This window comes from Eublepharis macularius, chromosome 4 (genome assembly GCF_028583425.1).
Source record: "Eublepharis macularius isolate TG4126 chromosome 4, MPM_Emac_v1.0, whole genome shotgun sequence".
Lineage (NCBI taxonomy): Eukaryota > Metazoa > Chordata > Lepidosauria > Squamata > Eublepharidae > Eublepharis > Eublepharis macularius.
This window is the reverse complement of record NC_072793.1, coordinates 45,804,890-45,830,020: the sequence shown is the minus strand read 5'-3', so window position 1 is coordinate 45,830,020 and position 25,131 is coordinate 45,804,890. Positions and strand designations below refer to the sequence as shown.

The following is a 25,131-nucleotide window of genomic DNA, read 5'->3' as shown; positions in this document are numbered from 1 at the left end:
TCAGTTGCTGATTCCCCCCCCCCAACGTCTTTAAAAAGCCCTCAGTTGGCATTGGGGTGGAAAGGATAGTCACTGTGTTGGGAGAGGGGTGAGGAAAGGAAAGTGCAGTGAAAACTGCTGTATGGATGCTCCATTGCCACTGTGAATGGGTCTACATTTGCAATGGTAATGCAAAATAGATGGAGAATTATTGCTATGTGGAAGGAGAGAACAGTCTGAGTCATGTAACCAAAAGGACCACATGAACCACAATTTAGAAGTCAGCATGGTGTAGTGGTTAGAGTTGGACTAGGATCTGGGAGAACCTTACTTCCAGTTCCTTACTCAGCCATGGAAGCTTGCTGGGTGACCTTGGGCCAGTCACATGGTCTCAGCTTAATTTACATCACAGTGTTGTTGCGGGGCAAAAATAGGTGAGAGAAGAATTATTTCAGCCATCTTGCATCTCCATTGGAGGAAAATGTGGGATATAAAAAAAGTAAATAAATAATTAGAAAAGAGCAATGAAAGACTCCAAATACTATCAAGTTAGAATTTTCATTCACGTGACAAAATGGGTTGAGTCTTAATAGGTTCGGTATATGCATATACTAAAGTATACTGTGGAGGAAAAACACTTTCCAAGAAACAACGGTGTACCTTTCCATTTAGTTGCCGGATCAACCGTATCCTGGAATCTCCCAGAGGGAATGCGTTGCTTGTTGGTGTGGGAGGAAGTGGTAAGCAGAGCCTGACAAGATTAGCAGCTTTCATTAGCTCACTGGAGGTTTTCCAGATCACCTTGCGGAAGGGCTATGGGATTCCTGACCTGAAGGTGAGAAGATCATAATGGTGACATTAAACTTGTTCTTACATGTCAGCCCATGCTTTGAACGAGACTTGTAATTCCTTGATTCCTTAATGTATTGCAATTGTTACATGTCAGGTGTCTACACTGAATTTGACTTCATTTTTTTTGGTTTATAAAAGTCTTTTTTTTATGACAGTCACTCATGGAAATTTAAATAATAGTGATATAACAATACAAAACCCTGAAGATAAGATCCAAAAGTGCAGGCAGGCACATAATACCCATTTTCCATAGAACTATACTACCTCATAATGCATATTAGGAGTAAGGACAGATTGCTTGTTAAACAACTGACTTTTAAAGTCAGAGCTTTCCTGCATATAGAAAGCTAGCCCATCAGAGATATGGGACTGCCTCAGAATGCAAGTGCTGGATAACATTTTGGGGGGAAAGTGATGTGGTAAGCTTTTCATTCACAGTTCTGATAGTGTGTGATTTGCATCAGGAACATGATTGGTGTCTGGGGCGGGGGATGACTGTTGTACACCACTTTTTTTAAAATGGAGGAGCTCCAATTACAGATCTCCAGCACTCATGGGTAATTTAGCCCCCCAAAGCTAATGAACATTCAAAAAGAAAGCCAACTTCTATTAGTAATTTGCTGTTCTGTTCAGAAATGGTTTGCAAAGAGGTAAACCTGGGCTTTGGCCTGAATAACCCAGCTTCATCCAGGCTCATCAGGGTTTGGGAGCTAAGGGGTGTTGACCATGGTCAGTATTTGGATGGGAGACCACCAAGGAAAACTGGGAGATGGCAATGACAAATCATCTCTGATAATTTCTTGCTTGGAAAGCCCTGTGGATGGAGTTGCTACGAGTTGGTTGCGACTAGATTGTACAATCGTCTTTTTCTTGATATTCTATTTCTTGGAGGAGAATTTGTGGCTGCTCTTTATACAGCCGCAAGTGCTGTTCTGTTCTCAGTAATAAACAATTGTATCACTAATTCGTTTAGAAATTTATGTACTTTGACTCTGTGTGTTTGGCCGGATACTGGATTTAGCTGTCAAAATGGCTAGGATCATCTACCAGCAGATGAACAACATTTTGCTGCTTAATATATGTTCCTTTCCCTTCTTGTATCTGCAGGCAGACCTGGCAGCACAATACATTACAGCAGGAGTGAAGAATGTGGGTACCATCTTTCTTATGACAGATGCTCAAGTAGCTGATGAGAGGTTTTTAGTGCTCGTAAATGACTTGCTAGCTTCAGGTATGGATCATGGCCTAATTTCAGTTTAACAAGCACACAATAATGTTACTTGGTCCCTGTTTTTATATATGGGATAGAGATCTGGCATATTCAGAATGACAAAAAGTTAAACTACAGAACAATATGCTTTAAATCGTAGTAGAGGAACCTTTCAAGGTTTACCATTCCAAGAATGTATTTGGGTTTTGTCTAGCTTGAAATGAGAGTTCGCTATATCCAAATATGTTTGACTTCAGGTGGCTCTCTCCATATATATCAGTCCTCTGCAGGTATAATACACCACACATGTAAGCATGTTCCCAGGAATTAGGACTGCCAACCTTCTCCAGGTAGGACCTAGAGATCTCCCGGAATAACAATTTTCAGACTGCAGAGATTAGTTCCCCTTAATAAAATGGCTGCTTTGGAGGGTGGACTCTATGGCTCTATATCATTCTGAGGTCCCTCTCCTTCCCAGATCCCACTCTTCCCAGGCTTCACTCCCAAATTGCCAGTAATTTGCCAATCCAGAGTTGGCAATCCTACAAGAAATAGTCTATAGCATCTCCAACAACATGGACCTGCATAGCAAAGTAATTGGTAGATTGCATGGAGAACTCATAGATGAGTAGACTTTGTGGAAGAAATGTTTGTGTCCTGCTGGGACACCCTGGGAGATAATGCTAGTAAAACTTCACCCTACCCATTTACTGTTCATATGAAGAGAACAACCATTTTATCAGGGAGGGGAATGGGCACCACATAGGTAAGAGAGGTTGCAAAGTACAGCACCTTTATCCATTTCAACCTTCTTGACCTGTGACATCAATGGATGATACCTTCTTGAGAAACCACCTCTGTTTGCAGTAAGATTGGCTGGATCTGCAGATTCCTTATTGAGAGGTCGCACCCAAATTATTGCTGCTAGCACTAAATTCTCTTCCCCACAAGGTGAGATGGATGATGTTCCTACATGTTTTCCAGAGCAAACTGCAGATATATTGTTCTGTAAGGATTTTGGATTAGTGTGAACGAGAGAATGGTGATTGTTTGTTGCTGTACTGTCTAAAGTGTTTTTGATTTTTATTTGCTGTTTAAATGGGTAGCTGCCTTGAGGCAGGAAAGAACATATAAATACACTAAATAAATAAATAAATAGCATAGGAGCCAACATAGCGAGCAGAAAAGAACAGAGTATCTTCAGGCCTCACTCTTGGAAAATGTAAAGGTGGATTGTGACAGCAAAAATACTTTTAGATAGAGGAAAAGAAAACATCTAACACCATAAAGCAGACCCTAACCATGCAGTCAGGGGCATTTGTAATCTCCTAGTGCCCATGGACATGCAACTTCAGCCTCATTCTTTGGCTCAGCTATATAGATCAGTACTGAAGGGACTTTCAGTATAAGTGGAGTTGTATTTTAGCATACAAGAGACCAAACAATTGCTGTACAGGCTTCTAAGAGCCAAGCTACAAGTGACGCCTTACATAGGTTGGACACTTGTCAGCTTCCCTCAAGTTTTGATGGGAAATGTAGGCATCCTGGTTTTACAGCTTGGCTCTCCATTACAGCTGCAAGACCAGGATGCCTACATTTCCCATCAAGAGGGAAGCTGACAAGTGTCCAACCTGTGTCAGGCATCACTTGTTGCTTGGCTCTAAGAGAAATGGCTGAGAAAAGCCATGTATGCACCTGAAATAGCATAGTGCTGTAGCCAATCAGCATGTCTGGCACATTTATGCCCCATGATGCCTTTTGTTTTGCTCTAGTGGTGATGAAAAAGTTTTGTGAGAGCGAGATGCCCTGGTATCTTTCCTATTACCACTCAGTAGCCTTATTCTTTATAATGAAGCAATACTAGTAATAACGTATTTATTTAAGAAATATATATGTTACCTTCTCAAAGTCCTGTTTGAGATAGTGTACACACTTCCCCCATAATACCATAAAGTCATTAAAAAAATAATACATGATCAGTATAAAAACAAAACAAACCATTAAAAAAAGACAAGGACATAAAAATCCTAAAACAACCACTAAGCACCCTAAAAATATCTATAATTCCAAGTTCACAATACATTTTTTGTTTCTAGGAGAAATTCCTGATCTTTTCCCAGATGATGAAGTAGAAAATATCATCAGTAATGTGAGGAATGAAGTAAAAGCCCAAGGACAAATGGACACCAGGGAGGCATGCTGGAAATTCTTCATTGATCGGGTTAGACGGCAGCTCAAGGTAGAGCTTTGATCCCCCAAAATTAGATCTGCTTTCTCTATCAGTTGTACTTGAAAAAGTAAAAATGCTTTACTCTTGTGACAGCTGTTTCTAATGTCAGGATTTCTCCAAAATATTTTTTTAGTAAGTAGTTCCTCTTAAGTGTTTAAGCAGTAAAATATTGCAGTTTGAGTGCTGAGATGATGTGACATCCTTGCAGGAGAAATGCTACCTTGAGGGGACACTTCCAGATCCAGCACAATATAGGATTAACAACTGAACATTTATCAAGGAAAAAAATCATTATATGGAAGGGCTGCTAGATAGCATGCCGACTGTTGTGTGTTGTTGGAGAGTATTTTTAGTCAGCTTCCAGCATGTCTGAAGCATAGTTCTCCCTCATTTTATTTTTCTGACTTTCCTCATTTCCTTTTTTCATGACCCGTTTTCCTTTTTCTCAGGTTGCTCTTTGCTTTTCCCCTGTGGGGAATAAGTTGAGAGTTCGCAGTCGGAAGTTCCCAGCCATTGTGAACTGTACAGCAATAGATTGGTTCCATGAGTGGCCTCGAGATGCTCTAGAGTCTGTCAGCTTGCGCTTCTTGCAAGGGACAGAAAATATTGAGGTGAGCATCTACGGAACAACTCATTCACACATTATTTTTCCTGACTGAGAGGTTTATTTTCATGCTGAAAAGCTTTGTACTTGCATATATGTATGGACTGAATGGATGGATGGCACCCAGGGTATTTTCTGGGCTTTGTGTACATGAATTGAGGAACTGCTGCATTTTGATCAGCTTTCCAGTCCCTGTACACAGATTCTTCACAGTCCAGCTTGTCATCTTGGTCTGCCAGGCTCAATTTTTGACTGCACACATGAGCTGGTCAACATGCCGAAGCATCTCTGAGATTCTTTCATTGCCATGACACTTGCAAGCCTAGGAAGTGGTATTGGCACAGCATCTCACAACTCAAGGCTGTAGTTTGAGTGTTAAGTGCTTGGGGATGATCCTGGAGCTCACTGGAAACCATGGCGAATCTTGGACTTAGTTCAGGTGGATATGCAACAGCTGCCAAATTCCCCTCATAGCTTTTGATGGCTAGAAATGTTCTGAAGAGAGTTACCCGCTACAAACCTCAGAATATCTGATAATGAAGTTGTGGTGTTAGGTTGAAACATGTCATTCATTTAGTCATTACAAACACTTTCTTCTAGGCAACTGGGACCTAAGGCAGCAGAAGGGGGAAGGAACCTCTGAGTGCCCCCAAATAAGCCACTGACTGTACTGTACAATCAGAACCGATCTTCTGCTGTAACTTTCCTATTTACTATGAGCAATAATTCAAGAACATGCAGAATCTGTTCATGGTTGTGTATTGATAGAACATATTGCTTTAGCAGGTAGCGCTCAAGTCATTTCAGCATATGCCCCCTCCCCCATCTAGGGTTCACATTATTAGCTTTAGACAGGAACTAGTAGCTGGAGCCAAAGCTGCGTTTTATGATTCATATGGATCAAAACAAGGAAGAATGGAACTCACTGGAGATACTAACTGCTAATAGTGATACCAGCTTTGGTGGGAATTACTCAAATAGCTATTTAGTACAATGCAGTAGCAAAAGAAAGAGAAAGAAAGGATGTGTATTTATGTCCAGTACAGTTAAGTCCCATTAAAAATGATATGCTTGCTTAACTGTGTGCAATCTCACCCTTTTATTGCATTGACTATTTCTGGAAGCAGGAATAAGTATTCTGTGGGGTTGGCTGTTTCCTACAAAAGTTGTTCTGGATGATACTTGTCAGGTGTGTCAACAGCAACAGCAGCAGCAGCAGCAGCAGCAGCAGCAGCAACAACAACAACAACAACCAGTGCTTATATACTGCTCTTTTAGACAGATGAGTGCCTATTCAGAGCAGTGAACATAGTGTTATTATTATCACCATAATACAAAAGGGGAGTTGGGCCTGAGAGGAGTGGCTTACCCAAAGCCACCTACTGAACACATGGCAATAGTGGGATTCAAACCAGCAGAGTGCTGATATACAGCTTTACCACTTAACCACTGTGCTACAGCTGCTCTTTGTAAATATGGATTCAGATATAGATTCAGATATAAGTGGGCACTTAAGAAGCCCTATGTGTCTAGTTAGCTTTCCTATATCAGATCATTTAATTCCTGGCAAGAGGAACACCTCAACAATGTTTTAGGCTCATCGTGGGTCTAGTGCCCAAGTGATACTATTAGAGATTCTCTGCTTCCATTTTGACCTTTTTATTGAAGCAGAACTATTACTTTTTAAATATTGTCTAACTCAACAGAAAATTATGACATCCATTACTATAAAATAGATTAAAGGAAAGCAATTGCACGAGTACATATTCCTATGTACCCAGAGATAAGCAGGTCACCACAAGGAGCCCCTTCTAAGAAGACGCTTCCAATCAATTCAGCTTCCCATATTTATAGGTTTTTAAAATCATCTCCTGATAATAGCTAACTGTCCCACTTGAAGTGTGTATGTTATGTGCTATCAAGACGCCCCCAACCTATGGCAAGCCTATGAATGAAAGACCTCCAAAATGTCCTATCGTTAACAGACTTGCTCAAATCCTGCAAACTGGAGGACATGGCTTCTTTTATTGAGTCAAGCCATCTCATTTTAGGTCTTTCTCTTTTCCTACTGCCTTCCCCTTTTCCTAGCATTATTGCCCTACTTGATAAAGGTGCACATTCTTGGCTAACTAATTACCTTATAATTTCAAACACCATACAAAGTTATCTGTACTTGAAAGTTCATTCTTAGTTCATTTTTGCTATCTTAATAAAGTATTGAAAAATAGTGATTAGAAGTTTCGCATACATGTGGATATCTTTCTACCCTCAAGCAATAAACATCATTTTTGAATTATTATCTTCACTTCTGTGAAGCTGAACATTATTGCCATTATCAGATGCCTCTGCACCTGGGCCATAACACATAATATCTGTTGATATAGGTTAGACCTCACAGCTTCTAATCTACACAAAGCCATATAGTTGTGTCACTTCTTTTCTTTTTTTTTGCCTCTTTCCAAGGCTATTCTAATTTGGGTTTCTAAACTTTTTGGCATGTTTAGATGAAAGGCTACACCAACTCTATCTCTGGTTTGCTGAAACATCCATGATCTTTTTGGTCAATTACAGTACCCATTCTCCCATATTACTGGCCATATCCAGGACAATCTCATTTCTATATACCAAGTTTTTGCTCAGCCACGTTCATTTGATTTAACAAGTATACATTTCCTTATTTGTGCGATGCTGAAAGTGCCTGTGTAATTAGAAGAATACTTTTAATACTTGTGAAAAAAATTCACTGTCTGTATTCTTCCTCCTTTCCAAAGTAACTACTAAGTGGAAAGCGAGGTGACTGTTGCAAGGAGGTATTTAGGCTCAGAGGTTGAATGCTGAAGTGTGTGCCCTCCTGCTGAGCCTACATCCTCTCTTCGCACTGTACCCATTCCCATCAGAAGGGAAGGAAGAGCTCAGCCTCTCCTCCCCAAGGTGATAATTGAGAGCCAAGCTACAAGTGATGCCTGACACAGGTTGGACACTTGTCAGCTTCCCTCAAGTTTTGATGGGAAATGTAGGCGTCCTGGTCTTGCAGCTGTAATGGAGAGCCAAGCTGTAAAACCAGGATGCCTACATTTCCCATCAAAACTTGAGGGAAGCTGACAAGTGTCCAACCTGTGTCAGGCATCACTTGTAGCTTGGCTCTGAGTGGAGGGGTTTGTTGCCCTACGTGTTGGCAGGGAGGAATACATCTCTCTTGTCCCTCAGCCAGCACCGCTAACTCTCCCCTCTTTAGGAAGGGCTGGCACCTGTATGCTGCCCTCTGTTGTCATGAAGATTCACAAGTGTACATGTGCCACCTCCTGCCGGAGCTAGTTTTGGAGAATTGAGTGGAAGCAGGGAATCGCTTCAACTTCCCACTCTTTTAGAGTGGGAGGGAATCTATTATTAGTCACCAAACCTGTCGTCCTCCTCCAGTTTGGGTTCTCTGTGCATCCTGATACACTTTATTGATTTATATGGAGAGAGTCACCTGAAGTCAAACATATTTGGGTACAGCCAATTCTCATTTCAAGCTAGAATGACAAAACCCAAATACGTTCTTGGGAGGGTAAACCTTGAATGGTTCCCCTGGTAGGATGTCACACACTATATTTTGTTGTAATACAGAGGCATGGCAAATTGACTGATTTAAGGCATATTCAGGTGCACTTGGCTAAGCTGCTTAATTACTTGCCTTGAGAAATTTTTCTCTTCTATTTTATTTTAAGGCTTCAGTGAAAGAATCTATAAGTAAGTTCATGGCTTATGTGCACACCAGTGTGAATGGGATGTCCCGTTCTTACCTAAGTAATGAGCGTCGCTATAACTACACTACTCCTAAGTCATTCTTGGAACAAATCAAACTGTATCAGAATTTGCTGCTTAAAAAGAGGAAAGAACTGACAGTAAAGATGGAGCGGCTGGAGAATGGACTGCAGAAGCTCAGTAGCACCTCTGCCCAGGTAGGTGAGGGAGGTTGTTGTGGAAAACAAGACAAATGCAAGTGGGAAGCAGAAAACAAACATCCTTTCTCTCTCACACACAATCACACAGGCATGAAAGTGTGTATGAATTAAACCACCACAATGCAATCCAAAAAATGTATGTATCCTATGGGGGTTTGGGATGGGTGATCTTTCTTGCGGCAGTTTGCCTTGACTATGGTTTCATTCATTCATTCAGAACATTCAGTTCCTGCTCTGCTTCATCTTGTTCCTTTCCTTCAAGCCACTGCTGTGTTCCAAAAACATGGCTGACATGATTACATCACTTCCTGGAAGTGACATCATCATGCCTCGCTGAGAGCGTGCATGCGAGAAATTATGGAATAGTTCTGTGTATAACAGTATCTTCTAAATCACTTATGTGTATATAGCAGACTTACTGAGAATGCTATATACTGAAGTCAGACTGCCCCAAAACATCTCTGTGGTAACTGTGTGCCTTGCACAGTGGAGAACAGACTTTGTTTCTGAGAGCTACTTATTTTTTTCTAGAGTCTTGGGAGCTACCAGCTTTGTGATTGGCGCTAATCACAAAATGGCAGGTTGTAAAAAAATTAGCGCGTTTCAGGGGATGTCTGTAGTGTTTGAATGGGGAAATTTTTTCCCTGCTGTTTTCTGTAAACAGACCAGCACCCCAAACTGTAACTTTTTCTTCTGTATATGTGTACATGTGTGAATGTGAGAGAAATGGAATGTAATGTTTTGCCATATAAATAAGTTTGTATGTTTTACTTAGACTTCCCAGTTGCCTGCCAGTAGTGAAAATCTCCTAGGAGTTTTCCCTGTTGCCCGCTGATAGCTGGTGATCGGTGGGAGGTGGCAACCCTCCTGATGATTGCCTACTGCCAGAAGGCAACCTGAGAAAGCGCTCATGGGAGCGCTCCTAGCAGAGCGCGACAATGTCACTTCCTGAAGTGACATCATCACACCAGCCAAGGACGTGCTCCCGTGCTTTGCTAGGGTCACTTTTGGCCCCAAACAAGCTGAACTGGCTCCTCATGAAGAGCAGGAACATGCCTGTGGCTGACATGATGACATCACTTCCTGGAAATGATGTCATCATGCCTCACTGAGAGCCTGCGTGCGAGAAGACAACTCCTGGTAAGTCCTGGGTCCCGCGTCCCACAAGGAGGGTATAGGGACCTGGGAACCCTAGTTTTATTTCTTGTATTAATGTGGGCTTTTAAATATATGTTTACTATGGCTAGAAGTGCAAGCCTCTAATATAAGAAGGTGGGAGGGTTGGATGGGTGACTGAAGTACAGAATTTTTGAAAGAGGAAAGTAGATAAATTCTGTAGTAGGGGCTGACAACCAGAGGCTGTTGGGCCAAGTCCTAGTGTGAGACACTTTTGTTGGCCTAGAAGCAAGAAAGTTGTAGAAAAAATAGCTTTTGTAAAAGGTTTGTTGTCATTGAATTCCAGACTTCAGTTTCTCCTGGTCTGGCAATTAATTGGTGGCCTTTCTGATGTTGCATACATAATCCTGAAGCCTAGTACAGACAGTCAGATTAAAGGAGCCTGCTGAAAGCCTAGTGGGAAAACTCTGTTCTTTAATGCTCTTATTTTTTTGTGTAGGATTTTTCCTTTTGTCACTGGGAGTCACAAATCGCTTGGACTGCTTTGTTCTTCTTCCCATCAGTAACTGCTAATCCATTGCAGGATTTCTTTAAAATAGAAACATCTTCCCATTTCTCAATTAAGGCGGAAACATCACATTTGATCAGTTAGGAATTGGTGGTTTGGCACCCTTATGCCAAGGTCTAGGGGTGTTTCGGGTGATCTGTTATCCTTGTCCCATCTGTATGGGCTTGCTCATAAAGGAAAGGAGTATGTCAAAATCACTGGGGTGGTCATTATCACTATCGTCCATTCAATTTCCCCCCTTGCTATCAACTGCTTTTCATGCTAGTCATTTCCTTCTCACTCTTTGGAGTTGCATTTGCTGCCCAGTTCCTGAGGAACCAATACAGACCTTGGAGAACATTTATTTTCTTTTGTATTCATAATTGCAACTGTTGATGATAAAGTTTTTTTAAAAAACAGATTGACATAAAGTCTGTTGACTGGTGTTTCGATGGATGTTTTGATGCTTTTATCAGTTGTTCTTTTTAAATTGTTGCTTTATTGTTTCTGTAGTTTTAATTAATGTTTGTTGTAAGCCACCTTGAATAGGTGCTCATGGAAAGGCAGGCAATCATGCTCAAGAAGTTAGAAGTCAAATATTCTAGTGTTTTATTTTCTTAAAAGCTTCTTTCATTTCTTTCTTTCTCCCTCCCTTTCTATACATCCCTTAAGATAGGGATAGGAAACAACGTTGTCAGCCTTAAGTCCCAACCTGCAATTTTTTGAATAGTTGGTGTTAATAGCATGGCAGCAGAACACATATTGTGGTAGCCTTATAGCTTTTCTAAAACAGGAGAAGCCAGTTCCATTGGATAATAATCAGGATTCAGGAGTGGAGACATGGTAGAAGAAAGGAGCGTTTACACTTTCCTTCAGGCTGTTTCTGTAGTCCAAATTAAGCACGGTTGTGTGGATTAACATAGAAAGTGAAAGTACATTTGAAAATGTACGGGAGAGAGAGAAGTCATTCACGGGAAGGTATTTGTACTTGAAAATAGCAGGCAGGGAAAAGGCTATGTAATCCTCCAGCTCACTTCTCCAGTTCCAGTTTTTCCTGTTTAAAGGGCCTTCCAGTTATCATTGTACCCATTTGCATGGGTCGTGCAATTTGAGCCTAAGCGCTAAGATTTGACAGTTTACTTTCACAGGTGGCTGATGAGACCAGTTATGCTTAAGGAAGTTTTTCCTTCCTTTGGCAGAGGAGCATGTATATAGGGATCATTATTTTGCTTTGTTGCATTTTCCTCTTTCTTTATTTTATGCATCCCATTGCAATCCAGGCCCTTAATATTTCCTTTTGTTTTTTAAGTTCTTTTTCGTTGTGATGTTTTTAGGCTTTCAATTACTGTTGTGTACTTTAAGTCTTAGCTCAAGGTTTTTAAAAGAAAGTTTTCTTTGGAAATTCTGTGGCATTTCACAATGAGCCTGTTGGATTGCGTTTGCATCCTCTCCCTTTATGTAGCTGTTATACGGCTTATGCAGAGCTGACAGGTCAATCCCTTGGTTGCCTCATCAAAGCATTTAAAACCAGATAAACTTTCTATTCATACATGTATTCATTCAGCACACAATTACTTATTGCAGGCTGAAGGTTATAAGCCAGATCTGAAATCAGCAAAGCTCCTGCTTCAATTTCCCCAAATCTCCAAAGATTTTTAAATGAACAAAAAAGTTGCTGCTGAGTTTTGCTGACTGAAGTGCTTATGCCCCCCCCCCCTCCAGCAAGCAAAGCATAATTTTGCCTCTTCCAGCAGAACAACAGGAGATGAAAATGGATTAGCCATTCAGCAAAGGAATATACAAAGGGCAGGGCTTCACTCTGAGCTTACCCAAAATGCCTGCCACTTACTTGAGGCGATTATAGGCTGTATAAAATCTGTGCTGAAAATGGCATGGAATCCCAGACCAATTATATGTCTGCCCTTCCCCATTGGCAGAGGTGTACCCTGAGGCTATAAAGCTTATGTTCCAGGGTAAATGGAAAGATACTGTTCCAGATAGTGTTGTAGAGTTTTTCTTTTTTGTAAATTAATTGTACTTGGTGCTTTCACAGGCTCTGAAGTGAGCTTTTCATTAACCAGTATGGTTACCAGAGCATTTGAAGTTTTCATCCCTGAATCCAGAAAGTTTCCAAAAAGACAGCTTTGTGTTTTAATCCACCACTTTGTGTCCCATGGTTCTTGCTATTACAGAGCATCATCAGCGCCACATACATAGGTTCAGGGAGGAGCTATATATGGTAGGTATGTCTCAAGGAGGAATGCTTGTCTTTGAGAGAGTTCCCAGACTGCCTGTTACTAAGCATCTTGTTCTGTACCAGTGCTGCTTCCACTTAGCTGAAATAATGTTATGGTTGAAAGATGAGTGTTTTTAGTACGGGGCAAGAAAAGGCAAATTCATCTCAATTGCACCTTTATTTTATATTACCTTTGGGAATCGTGGAACCAGGCTGAAGAAAACAGTCTGCTCCCTAGATGCAGAGGTGGGATGTTCAACTTGAGATCGCTGAAAGAGCGCTAAATTTCTTGACCATGCTCTCATGTGTTCTAGATCAGAGGTTCTCAGCCTTTTCAGTATGGTGACCCAAAAGTCCAAATATACTTTGGACACAAGAGATGGGATGGCACAAGAGACTGAGAAGGTGCTGGGAGGGGTACTGGGTTGAGGAGATGCAGGAAGATGGCAGATATTGGCAAAGAGATGGGTGGCAAGTGGCTCAGTGCAATACATCTCCCAAGAGAATAAGGGTGGGCAAGAGGGAATCAGGTAAAATCAACTTCTCCTCCCTTGTCTACTAATGTAAGCTGCATGTGGAAGATGTTTTCCCTAATTTCCCCATATTGTTGCAGCACCCAGTACTGTGACGTATTTTGTGTGTGAAGCTCTCCCTACACTCAGGCCATTTCCACACAGATTATTTGCCTTGGGTACGATCTGTGTACCTGGTTCTAAATTCCCAGCTTTCATTTTGTAGCCCCTTTCTTTGCAGAAATATAAGGGGGGAAACACATCTCTGCAATGAGAGGGGCTAGAGACTTACTTTTATAAAAAGTGAAAGCTGGGAATTCACAAAATCACAGAGTTGGGAGGGGCCATACAGACCTTCTAGTTCAACCCCCTGCCCAATGCAGGATGAGCCTAAAGCATCCCTGACAAATATTCATCCAGTCTGTTCTTGAAAACTGCCAGTAAAGGGAAGCTCACCACCTCCCTAGGTAGCTGATTCCACCTTTTAACTACTCTGACCATGAAAAAGTTTTTCCTAATATCCAGCCAGTACCTTTCTGCATGTAATTTAAGCCTGTTCTGCATGTAATTTAATTTAATGTAATTTAAGCCCGTTCAAATAAATATTCAAATAAGATATTGTTACAACATTATTATAACACTATAATGATATTCAACTGCTGATTTTAAAAAAAAATCTGAAAAGTTCTAATGACCTGAGGGAGGGGGAATGGCTGCTCCTGAACAACTGGGACAGGTAAACTGTGAGGGAAACCTGCCATGTGAACGCCCCATTGCAGCTGTACTGTATTAGCAACAGGGAAACCACAGAAGTCTGTCTTCATGTGAAAACCATCTCAAAGAGGATTTTTGCAATAAACAACAGGCTTTCTGGGAAGGGAAAGGCATTGAAAGATTTACTCTGCTAACTCCTCCAAGCTTTTCTGCTGGATCCAATTCCATCTAAAGGGGGAAAAGAGGATGGAAAGCATTATCCACATATCCAATCAGGGCACTGGAATTATAGCAAAGCAGAAGTCCCCGACACAGTGCCTGTAGGCTCTATGGCACCTCCCTACATCTTTCTTGGTGCCTGTCAAGTGTTTATAGAAAGTTGGTGAGGCCAGGTGAGGCCTTTTGAGTTTCTGACATAAAGCATAATGCTTTATGTAAAGTGCAACTTGAAGAGCGATATTCTGAAAAAAAAAACAAATGGGACATGGGCCATTTCCACACGGCTTACCTTTGCTCGGAATGACCCGGAACATCACGCAAAAAATGCGGAAGATCATGTTTTCTCACGCGAGATTTGCGTGACATTGCGTGACGTCGCACAAATCTCACGCAAGAAAACGCGATCTTCCGCATTTTTTGCACGATGTTCTGGGTCGTTCCGAGCAAAGGTAAGCCGTGTGGAAACGGCCCTTGTTCTAACTAAACATAATAAGGCAGCAGCATGGCTAAACTGCTTAATGCACCTAACTGGAACTTTTACTGAAGTCATCAGGTCTTAATTGAATATACTTTTTTATCATTCAGGTGGAAGTTGAGAATGACATCACAGCATCAAATTTTGGTAACTTTCTAAAAAATAATACCTGTCCAGATCTGGCCAAAGTTTCTCTCTTACTGCATCTGATGAAGAGAGCTGTGGTTCTTGAAAGCTTATGCTACAGTAAAGTTGGTTAGTCTTAAAGGTGCTACTGGACTCTTTTCTATTCTCTTACTGACATATCATGTGTGCAGTGAGTCCTGTCTAGCCCATTGGCATCAGCTGTCGGTTGTTACAAGAAATAATGCAGGTTGAAAAAGGCAGGATGCAGGTAAAGGGACAGCCAAGTGAAGAAGCATTTTTCCTTTTGCATAGGTGTGTTAGATGCCTGCAAAAGGAAGGCATATACTGCCAGATGAGCGTTTCTTAGCTAGCTCAGTATGTTTACTTATTTTGTAAGTATAAAAGAAAATATTTTTAAACAATATATTAACTGGTCTTCTGTCTGAAATGCCGAAGAACTACTATCAGAGTTCTGAATAACCTTCGTCTCTGACATTTTGCGGTTGGCACTGCCTCCCAAGGCAGCTGTTTTGTGGTTGTACCCATCACCCTCTGTCAGAATCCCAAATGTGCTCTCAGACACATTTGGGGACCTCTGCAATAAAAGTAGCAGTGTTTTGATAGGATATGTAGACTGTGCTTTCTCTCCTTAACATAGAGAAATAGTAGATGTGGATTTTCAGCTTACTGAATCTAGTTCCCAGCATCCATTTCAACTCCTAAACCAATGGTCAATTTGTCTTTGTCCGCACTTTTTATAGAGATCTGCTCACTAGTTTGAGATGTATTTGGAATCTTTCCCTCCCCTCACCTACACATTTCTTTTTCAAATGCTCCCTTTCCTTTGTAAGTGTCCTATAATTCTAATTCCATGCCTCCTGTCTGGGTTTTCCACTTTCTATGCTCTAGGTCGATGATCTAAAAGAAAAGCTGGCAGCGCAAGAAGTGGAGTTGAAACAGAAAAATGAGGATGCAGACAAGTTGATCCAGGTGGTGGGCATAGAGACAGAGAAAGTGAGCAAGGAGAAGGCCATTGCTGATGATGAAGAACAGAAGGTAGCCTTAATTACCCAAGAGGTCCAGCAGAAGCAGAAAGACTGTGAGGAGGACCTGGCGAAAGCTGAACCGGCCCTTGCTGCTGCCCAGACGGCTCTTAACACCCTCAATAAGGTACAGGCAACCTACAGTGAAGGAATTTTTCACATTACACTTGCAATTCTGTGCACATTTGCCCCACTGAACACAAAAGTAAATAAACATGCACAGGATTATACTGCATGGTTCTCTTGACCCGTGGGTGTGTTTCTGTAGGTAACATGGGAAGTGTGCCTCATTTATTGCTCAGTCACAAATTCGTAGTAATGACAACCTCAGTACAGAAAAAGCTTTGTTTCTGCGGACTCTTCTGATGTAATTTTTGTACACATTTTAAAGATATCATCTGAAATGGGAACATGTGGGGATTGGTTATACTCAGGTAACTATGCCTGAGTCATATTAATAAAGAAGACTCAACAGAAGAGCTAGGATCCACCTCAGGGACCCATTGGGGAAAGGATATTCCCAGAGGCATGCACTTACGGAACTTTAAATAAATTGGCTGCATCCACATAAGAATGTGAGAATTCTCCTCAGCAGCAGCAGCAGCAGCAAGCCGAATGCGAATGGTGTCCTCCCAACCTGTTCCGTCACTACTCACTTCAGCTCCCCCTCCCCCCACCTGATCCTTGCATGGTGACAATCATGCTGGAATCCCTCATGGCCCTGAAACTGCTGTTCCCTTACTGTAAGGAGCCACACTGTAGCATATAGTGTGTCTTAGCTGGGAAAGGGGGGAAATCTTTTAAAGGGGGCAGGAGCACCATTTTGAAGACATCAGTTTTGTCTTTCCTCTCTGCAGTGGCTGTGGGCAGGTGTGTCAACATGGACATTCCTTCACAGCCACTCCACAAAAATTCCCTTTGAGCTGAATTAAAACAGACTTATTTTAAATTTGGCTTAAAAGGGGAAAGTCCTGGGAATACCGAATCCTGCACAGAATGAATATAAACACCATATGGACGGTCTAGCAGCCCCTGGTTAACACTGGGCAGGAAGATGCCACTTATGGTGTTACCAGCACACCAAGAGGAACTATGCTAATGCAATTAAGTTCATTCAGTGGTTGAATTTTTCATTGTTTTGCACTGTGAGTATGTTAAATGGAAAAAAAACCCTGAATTGTTAAAACCAAACAAAAATAGGTAGTATTTTTTCAACTAACTCTGTTCTTAGGAATGTCGCAGTGTGATTCGTTGGCAGGAGCTATATGTCTGGAAATAAAATCCTAGCGTAACAGGAAAATGTTTGGATGTCAACTCCAGTTTCATGTTGAAACTATAGAACATCTCATTAAGGCAAGATTAATGGGAAGCCTGCAGCTTCCCTGGAGACCGAGGCCAGGCAGCATTTACGGAGCGCGAGAAGGCCACATCCTCCTCCTTACCTGTGTCAGAGAGTTTAGCCCATCCGTTGACATGAATAATAGGCCCTATTTGTGTGTTTATTAATAAGGAGTTACAGCCAGTAATGCAGATATATTTACATTGTCCTTTCATATGGAGCAGTGGTAGAGGAAACAATCAGCATAGCTCATTGGTAGAAAGAAGTGAGAAATATATATAGTCAGAAAGGGCAGGGAGAGGGAATATTGATAAATGTCAAAACAGATTGCTTTGTCTTTGCATTTCAATCATGTTGCTGCCCAATATGTGTTGATCATAAACAGCTCAATTAAAAAGATGTCACTGGTGTGGAATATTTCTCCGTTAATGCCCTGATCTGATACTCAAGACTATCTGTTGGATAGTGGATATTATTTGTAAAGAGTCTTAGCTATCCCTCCCATGCTAACTATCTAGTCTCCAAAATAGATCTGTTTAAGCAGGAAGAACATTCTTATAGAACTATCTTTTCAATGGGCAATAAGTGCCTTGATGAAAATAGGTGCCCTCTGCAGATAGCACAGTACACATGTAGTTTTTGGAAAAGATTAATTCTCTTCCCCCACAAACTTATTTGCTGGATTTGACAAGGTCCACCTAGTCCAGTATTTTGGTTCTAAGATGGATGCATTTGGAAGTTCACAAGGGGATATAAAGGTAATGGCTATCACCTGTTACTACTTTTTCACGGTGTCTGTGCATTGCACTTTGCACTTTTGTGAAGCATCAGTTCAGAAACCTCTAGAGCTACCTAGTGGGTCTGAAGACCTCCCCATCTGAAATGCAAGCTCAAACAGCACATGCTTTAAAGGGAGGAGGAGTCATGCCTTCCCATTAAGTCCCTTTACGTCTGCTGTAGCGTTAGCACTGATTTTGAACCTCTCTCCAAGAAACTCCTCTCCTCAGCCAGTTTTTATAAATAGGTAACTAGCTAATAGTTAGTACTTGGGTACTTGTAAACAGTTCCCCCCCCAGGTGTTGTGACATACATAGGACTGTGCCCCTCCCATGGTACCTCAGGTAGCGCCACCCCCAGGATCTCTGCTATCTGCCCCCCCTTGAGCTGGAATGTTCTCTGCCCTCTGTAATTGCCCAGGAGGAAACTGCCACGCAGGATTTTCTTCTCTCAGTAGTGTAGTGAACAGCCAGGGCATATTACAGCAGGCTAAATAACTTTATTATCTACTAGGCCAAACCTTTAATGAAAAATACAGGAGTAAAGTGAATTTTATTTTTTTATTTTTTTATGTTATTTATAGTCCGACTTTCTCACTGAGATTCAAGGTGGATTACACAGTGTGAGATTAGTACAGTCAGTTTCAAGGACATTTCCATAAACAGTGCCATAGAGTAAATAAACACAAGTTTACAAGACACAGCATTAGTAAGAATCCAATACAGAGTTGAAGAAATGCTGAAACAGAATGTAAGCAATTCTAGGGCTGACATTAGACAGCATGAAGCACAAGTAGCTCATAGAAGTACATATTTAAAACAGCATAAAAGGGAAAACGGGAAAAGTTGCCAGTTAAAGAGTCTTACAAGTTCCAGGACTTCTGGCTCTGGCAAAGCCAGAAGGGTGGGCGTGTAGAGACTTGTGTGAGATGCATGCACACACATGGTCTTCTGTCTCATGGAATGCATGCACACATGACAAAAGGATAGTACCTTTTCAGAATATACCCCATGTGTATTCCAAGGTAGATTAACCAATGTGGGTTTGTGGTTCTGGGCTTCCAGAGCCCATCATTCCATAGGTCCAATAGAAAGGTATTAAATAATCCCATAGATGATGATGTTTTTCCATTGGACTGTAAAAAACAGCCATCTGGAGTTGCAAGTCAGTTTCCAGACTGCATGTCTTCTTTGTCACCATAAAATGACAGCAGTAACACTCCTCATTTGCCCCAGCTGCCCTGGCTCATGCACAACAGGTGTCTTCTTCTTTATTTCCTACTATTAACAAAGCCCATTGTGGGAAAAAATACAGTGGGCTCTAGAAAGGGCAGGCAGGTGGGCATTGCTTCCTCCTCCGTGACTGATCCCAGCAGGGTGAAGACAGGGGGGGACAGACATTGCCACCTGCTCCGCTTCGGATCCCAGCCACATGAAGGGGGGGGGCGAGCATTGCCATCTGCTCCGTTCCTGATCCCAGCTGGGTGGGGGAGGCGGGCATTGTCTCCTGCTCTGTGCCTGATTCTGTCCAGGTGAAGGGGGGCAGACATTGCTGCCTGCTCCGCACCTGATTCCAGCAGGCTGAAGGGGGAGTGGGCATTGCCACCTGCTCCACTCCTGATCCAGGCTGGGTGAAGTGAAGGTGGGAATTGCCATCTGCTCTGTACCTGATCCTGGCTGAGTGAAGGGAGGCGGGTGTTGCTACCTGCTCTGTGCCTGATCCTGGCTGGGTGAAGTGGGGGGCTGGCATTGCCACCTCCTCTGTGCCTGATTCTGCCTGGGTGAAGGGGGGCAGGCATTGCTGCCTGCTCCACATCTGATCCCAACAGGGTGAAGGGGTGGTGGTCATTGACGCCTGTTCCCCTCCTGATCACAGCTGCATGAAGGTGTGTGTGTGGGGGTGGGCATTGCCACCTGCTCTGCTCCTGATCCCAGCTGGGTGAAGTGGAGGGGCAGGCATTGCCACCTGCTCAGTGACTGATCCCGGCTTGGGCTTCCCACCGTGGCACGCTCTGAGAGGGATGGGCTGCCTCTTCTGCACTTCCCTCCATGGCAGCACCCTCTGGTGGTGCACCAGGGTAGGAAGTGAATTGTCTGGAACATGATTAGCCTTTTATATAGTAGAATATACTGCTTTTCGTAGTCACTCAAAGTGGTTTATATTAACACAAGCAAATTAAAGCCAACCAGAAGTCAGACATATTAAAACATTAGAATAATTAAACACTCTTCAGTTGAGTGTGCGGCAGAAGAGTAGTTCAGTTTCTTCAGCACGAGCCCCGTGTTTCATTGTGCACTGAGATACATAATATAGGGTGAATGATGAAGCAAGGATGTGGCTGCTTTGCCATACATCCAAATGGTCTTCATATTGCTTTATGCTGCGGTTTGTGTGAACTGGCCCGTGGAGCTTGCTTTCCACAAAGCTCTACAATTAATGCTATATCAGCAGCTAATTCATGCACGCTCCTCTCCAAAGGCCCTCTTCTAAAATGAAGGTGTTGGCTGTTGCTGCTGGTGTTGTGAGTGGCTGCATCCGGCAAACTCCCCTTCACAGTGTTACTCCATTTGTGGGATGATTCAGTACCCAAAGCACAGCAAACTGCTGTCTTTGTGGCCTTAAAACAGATGTCATTTTCCTAACTAGAAAATAAATGAAAGCATTTGCACTCCAGGTAGACTCTGCTGTCAGACAAATCATTCAAACCTTTGTTCAAGAATGGCATTGCCAGAAGGGTTTTGCTGAAGGGTAACATGTAGCTACTTTGCAGCTGTAACCCCTCTCACCCACCCACACAGTACTGTTTCTGATGTAGCACTCCAGCCCGACAACGCGTCTCAAAATGTTCTCAGTGTAGGACTTGCCACATTCACAGATAGCAGCAAAAGCAGCGTTTCTCAAAAAACTACTCAAAGCAAATCAGAATAGAGCATGTTTGCATCTGGAAACAGTGTACACAGTTTGTTTCATTTTATGCAAATTTGCTTAACCTGCTGAGGTTCTGCATAAATAGGCAAAGGCTCCTCACTGGTGGAAGGTCTGAATTTGCAGTTACAGGCCTCTTTCTATATATTCTGATCTCAGAACCCATGAACGAGAGCAGATTTATCTGTCTTGGCATGTGCGGGGCGAAGGCATGGCTTTTATTTTGGTTTCCTTACATTGCTTCCAATCTCACATTTGCTGAGATTGTGACTGGACAGCAGCTGTCCCTATGGCATTTTTTGTGCTGCAGTATTTAGAGAAGAAGATGAAGGAAAGGCAGAAGTTGCAATTAAAAGTGTAATATAAAGTTCCTATTCGCAGTAAGAAGTATATTATAAAATTCTCCATGTATTTCAAGATCTAAATTATTCAGGAGGCTATTTTCACTCAGATTATAGGGCTGTGCTTTAATAAATGGCTCAGAAAGATCCTTTGGTAAAGGAACAGGGACTGTAGACTGTGCTACTGGGTACTGTCTGTTGATTTAGAGATGCTCCTACTGGGTATTAAATTTCTGCAGAATTTAATATGTCCTGTCAAATTGCTTATGTTTTGTTTAAGCAGTGTTTCATCTCTGTACTTGGAATTATATTTGTTTTCCAATTTCTGCAATCTATAGCATGTTATATTGTTTACTGAATGTCCCAGCTGTTGATTGTATTGATCAGAGAGCCAGTTTGGTGTAGTGGTTAAGAGTGGCAGGACTCTAATCTGGAGAACTGGGTTTGAGTCCCCACTCCTCCGCTTGAAGCCAGCTGGGTGACCTTGGGTCAGTCACAGCTTCTTGATGCTCTCTAAGTCCCACCCACCTCACAGGGTGATTGTTGTGAGGATGATAATAACACACTTTGTAAACCGCTCTGAGTGGATATTAAGTTGTCCTGAAGGGCGGTATATAAATCGAATGTTGTTGTTATTTACCTATGTAATCTGCCTTGAGTCTCAGAGAGAAAGGCAGACTATATATATAACATTAACAACAACAACAAAAGATTCTTCCTCAAGTGAATTTTTGCAGCAGACACAGGTAGAGCCAAAATGATGGGTATTTTATTATCCACTCCCCAAAAGAGTTATTTAAGGGGAAGAGACCAGGGTGGAGCCATGGCTCCAGGGCAGAGCATCTGCTTGGCGTGTAGAATGTCCCAGGTTCTATCCCTGACATCTCCCAGGAAATATGAAAGACCTTCAGCTGAGAGCCACTGCCAGTCTGAATAGACAGTACTAACTATGATGGACCACTGGTCTGATTCAATCGAAGGCAGCTTCATATGTGTTCATGTATTAGGTTTTATCCCTTTAAATATTCCCCACTTCCCCATGCTGCAGTCCACTCCTGATCCATTTTGGGGTTCCATAAGCCAGCTATTTAAAAAAGGGGGAAAACCCACCTAGAAGTGCTGTACGTGGAATTCTCTGTGTCACATCTGCTTTGGCCCATAATCACACCTTTTTGCTTGACTGTTTTCTGACATTGGGTGTATCCCTTTCCTTTGATTATTGTATCTCTCTGTCAGAAGAGTTTTCTAACAAAATGGCTGTCTCCTGGTTGACTTATTTTGTACGTATGCTTTGGCATTCCTGCAAGTCAGGAGGAGCAGAGTCATTTCTGTAGGCTTTAGGGTTGATTATGTAAATGTACCAAGAGACTCTCAGGGCAGGAATCCCTGGTGTGGATCGCAGCTTGCTGTATCTGGGCTGTCACGTTTTCTGGATGTCAGCATGATACACACGTTTCTTCTCAGTTAGATGTGACAGATCCTTGGCAGGAGTGTTCTTGTGGCATAAGGCCAATCCCTTCTGTGTGCTAATATCCATTGCAAAAAATCTCTGTGCTGTAGAGGTTGAATGCTGTAGCAAACTACGCTATCAGTGCCATGATGGGTGGGTGGAATTCTGTTCCAAGAATTAGCTTCTGCCTGAAAAGGATTCTTATACTGACTATTTCCATCTCAGCCTGTTAAAAAATTGCTTTGAGGGGATGAATGGCCCCATTAATGAGAACCAAGTGTCATCTGGTGGTTTTGAAAGAGCACCCTTAAATCATGATTAATGTGAAAATAAAGAAAACATCTCCCAGTGTGAAAGGAACTTTTGCTTTCCTATTAGGATTTTGTCTGTGCTGGTATTAGAAGGAGGCTTCAGGGCTGTCTCTTTCTGTGGAGAGGCACTGTATTTCTCAGAGATTAAGAGGGTGTTCGCCATTGAAAATTAAATGCATGGTATTGGCTATCATATTCCTTTATGGCCTTGGACGCTCATATCTGCAAGGCCACCTCTTCACCCGTGTCCCACTACTCTGCTCAGCTGAGGGCTCAATTAGACATAGTTGTGTCCTTGACTTCATCACAGGGATACCTCCTGGGGCGGTGGTGGTAGTTTGGGCTCTTGAAAACAGCATGGGAGGGAACTGGAGGAGACCCTTCCCTGCCCCAGGGGAAGGCTAATTGCCAAAACATGTTTGGCTGTTCTGCAGTTTTTTGTGCTTGACACCTATATATATATATATGCTGAGCTTGTAGGGCACACACCAGACTGCTTTGGACACGGGGGAATGTTCTTTTGATTCATTAAAGGCATCTGTTTTTTGTTTTTGTTACCTCACCAATCTGTCATTTCAGGTGAAGGCTTTTTATTCCCTTTTTTGCCACCCGAGGTGTATTCTGGAGGCAGCACAACATGGAGTTTTTTTGTTGTCATACCACACGGTGCCTGCATTTACTTGGGCAACCGATTTATATGTAGTGAGTTGCTATGCAGTGAAGCTGATCTTAGGGCACCCCTGCTACCAAATGGAAGAGGATTCCATGAGGGCATAATAATATCAGGGTTACCAACTGGCTTGTTGTTAATAGTGATACTTAGCTCCACCATGGATGCAACCACTGCAAAATAAGAGAGTTAGAGGCCACCACTCTGTGCAGTATTGCATGAATCCACTCTGCATTAAATCTGATAACAATTTATGAAGCAGTTCTTTTTCCGAATTCTCCAATTAATAGCCATATTCAGAGCCCCCTCTGCAGGTCCAGACATACGTTGTTGATTTCAAGGTGTTCTGATCTTTTTGTTGTGATTCTTTTCCATCCCTGATAAATCTGTAATCTAATTGTGCATTTTTAATGGCCTGAGAGTTGGTTGAAATGCTGAAGGCAGACGACTGGCTCTCATCTTGCAAGCCAGCAGAGGCCCCTGTGCCACTAGAGGGATTCATTGCTTTACGTTGGATGAGTCATAATATTTAAAATTCAGAGCGCTGCTCCTGGCTTCAAAGCTCCTCTCTCAGATTGATAGCTCTGGAGCCTGACTCCATTACCAGCAAAGTAAAAAGAAAATCCATTCATTTTCATCTAACAACCTTATTTTTCCCCCCCGTTTTCAGACCAATCTGACAGAACTGAGGTCATTTGGATCACCGCCTTCTGCCGTCAGCAATGTCACCGCTGCTGTGATGGTACTCATGGCCCCCGGTGGGAAGGTGCCTAAGGATAACAGCTGGAAAGCAGCCAAGGTGGCCATGGCAAAGGTGGATGGCTTCCTGGACTCCCTGATCAACTTCAATAAAGAGAACATACACGAGAACTGCCTTCGAGCCCTGCAGCCCTATTTGCAGGATCCAGACTTCAACCCTGAGTTTGTGACTTCCAAGTCCTATGCAGCTGCTGGCCTCTGCTCCTGGGTCATCAACATTGTGCGCTTCTATGAAGTGTATTGTGACGTGGAGCCCAAGCGGCAGGCCCTTAGCAAAGCAAATGCTGAACTGGCTGCTGCTCAAGAAAAGCTGGCTAGCATCAAGGCCAAAATTGTGGTAAGAACAAAGCCGCCTGTGAATCAGTTATATACTTCAATTAATATTGTCAATGATGCACTTGGCTTGGCAGTACCAAATCTGTGCCAATAAGATGGATGGCTGTACAAAGTGTCATTTGTGAACACAGAGGTGCATCACTCCAAGAAATTCCAGAAAGCCAGCCCCTTGCAATTCTGTTACAGAAGCATTCTAATTAAAAAGTACCAGGTTTTATCAAAATAATTTGAGGAAATTTCCAACATATCTGCCTGACAGTATTTAAGTAGATGGTTCTTATTTTCATTTATATCGGGGGATTTTGTTGTTTTCTGTGTTTGCTGAAGCTCTGATTGTTCATATCAGTAGCAAAAAAAATAATTTCCTTTCATCTCAGCTAAACTGTTAATGTTCTCTAAATTTAGGTTTGAAT

General features: G+C 42.3%; 1 protein-coding gene across 1 annotated transcript in view; it reads left to right on the top strand.

The window, feature by feature from the left end:
- LOC129327573 (dynein axonemal heavy chain 9-like) overlaps window positions 1-25,131 on the top strand; it is a 262,554-nt gene that overhangs the window by 136,456 nt on the left and 100,967 nt on the right. The window contains exons 44-50 of the mRNA XM_054976327.1: window positions 652-814; window positions 1,939-2,062; window positions 4,138-4,280; window positions 4,721-4,882; window positions 8,586-8,819; window positions 15,677-15,937; window positions 24,294-24,719. Of these exons, the coding sequence (XP_054832302.1) occupies window positions 652-814; window positions 1,939-2,062; window positions 4,138-4,280; window positions 4,721-4,882; window positions 8,586-8,819; window positions 15,677-15,937; window positions 24,294-24,719 (1,513 nt within the window). The remainder of the gene's footprint in view (window positions 1-651; window positions 815-1,938; window positions 2,063-4,137; window positions 4,281-4,720; window positions 4,883-8,585; window positions 8,820-15,676; window positions 15,938-24,293; window positions 24,720-25,131) is intronic.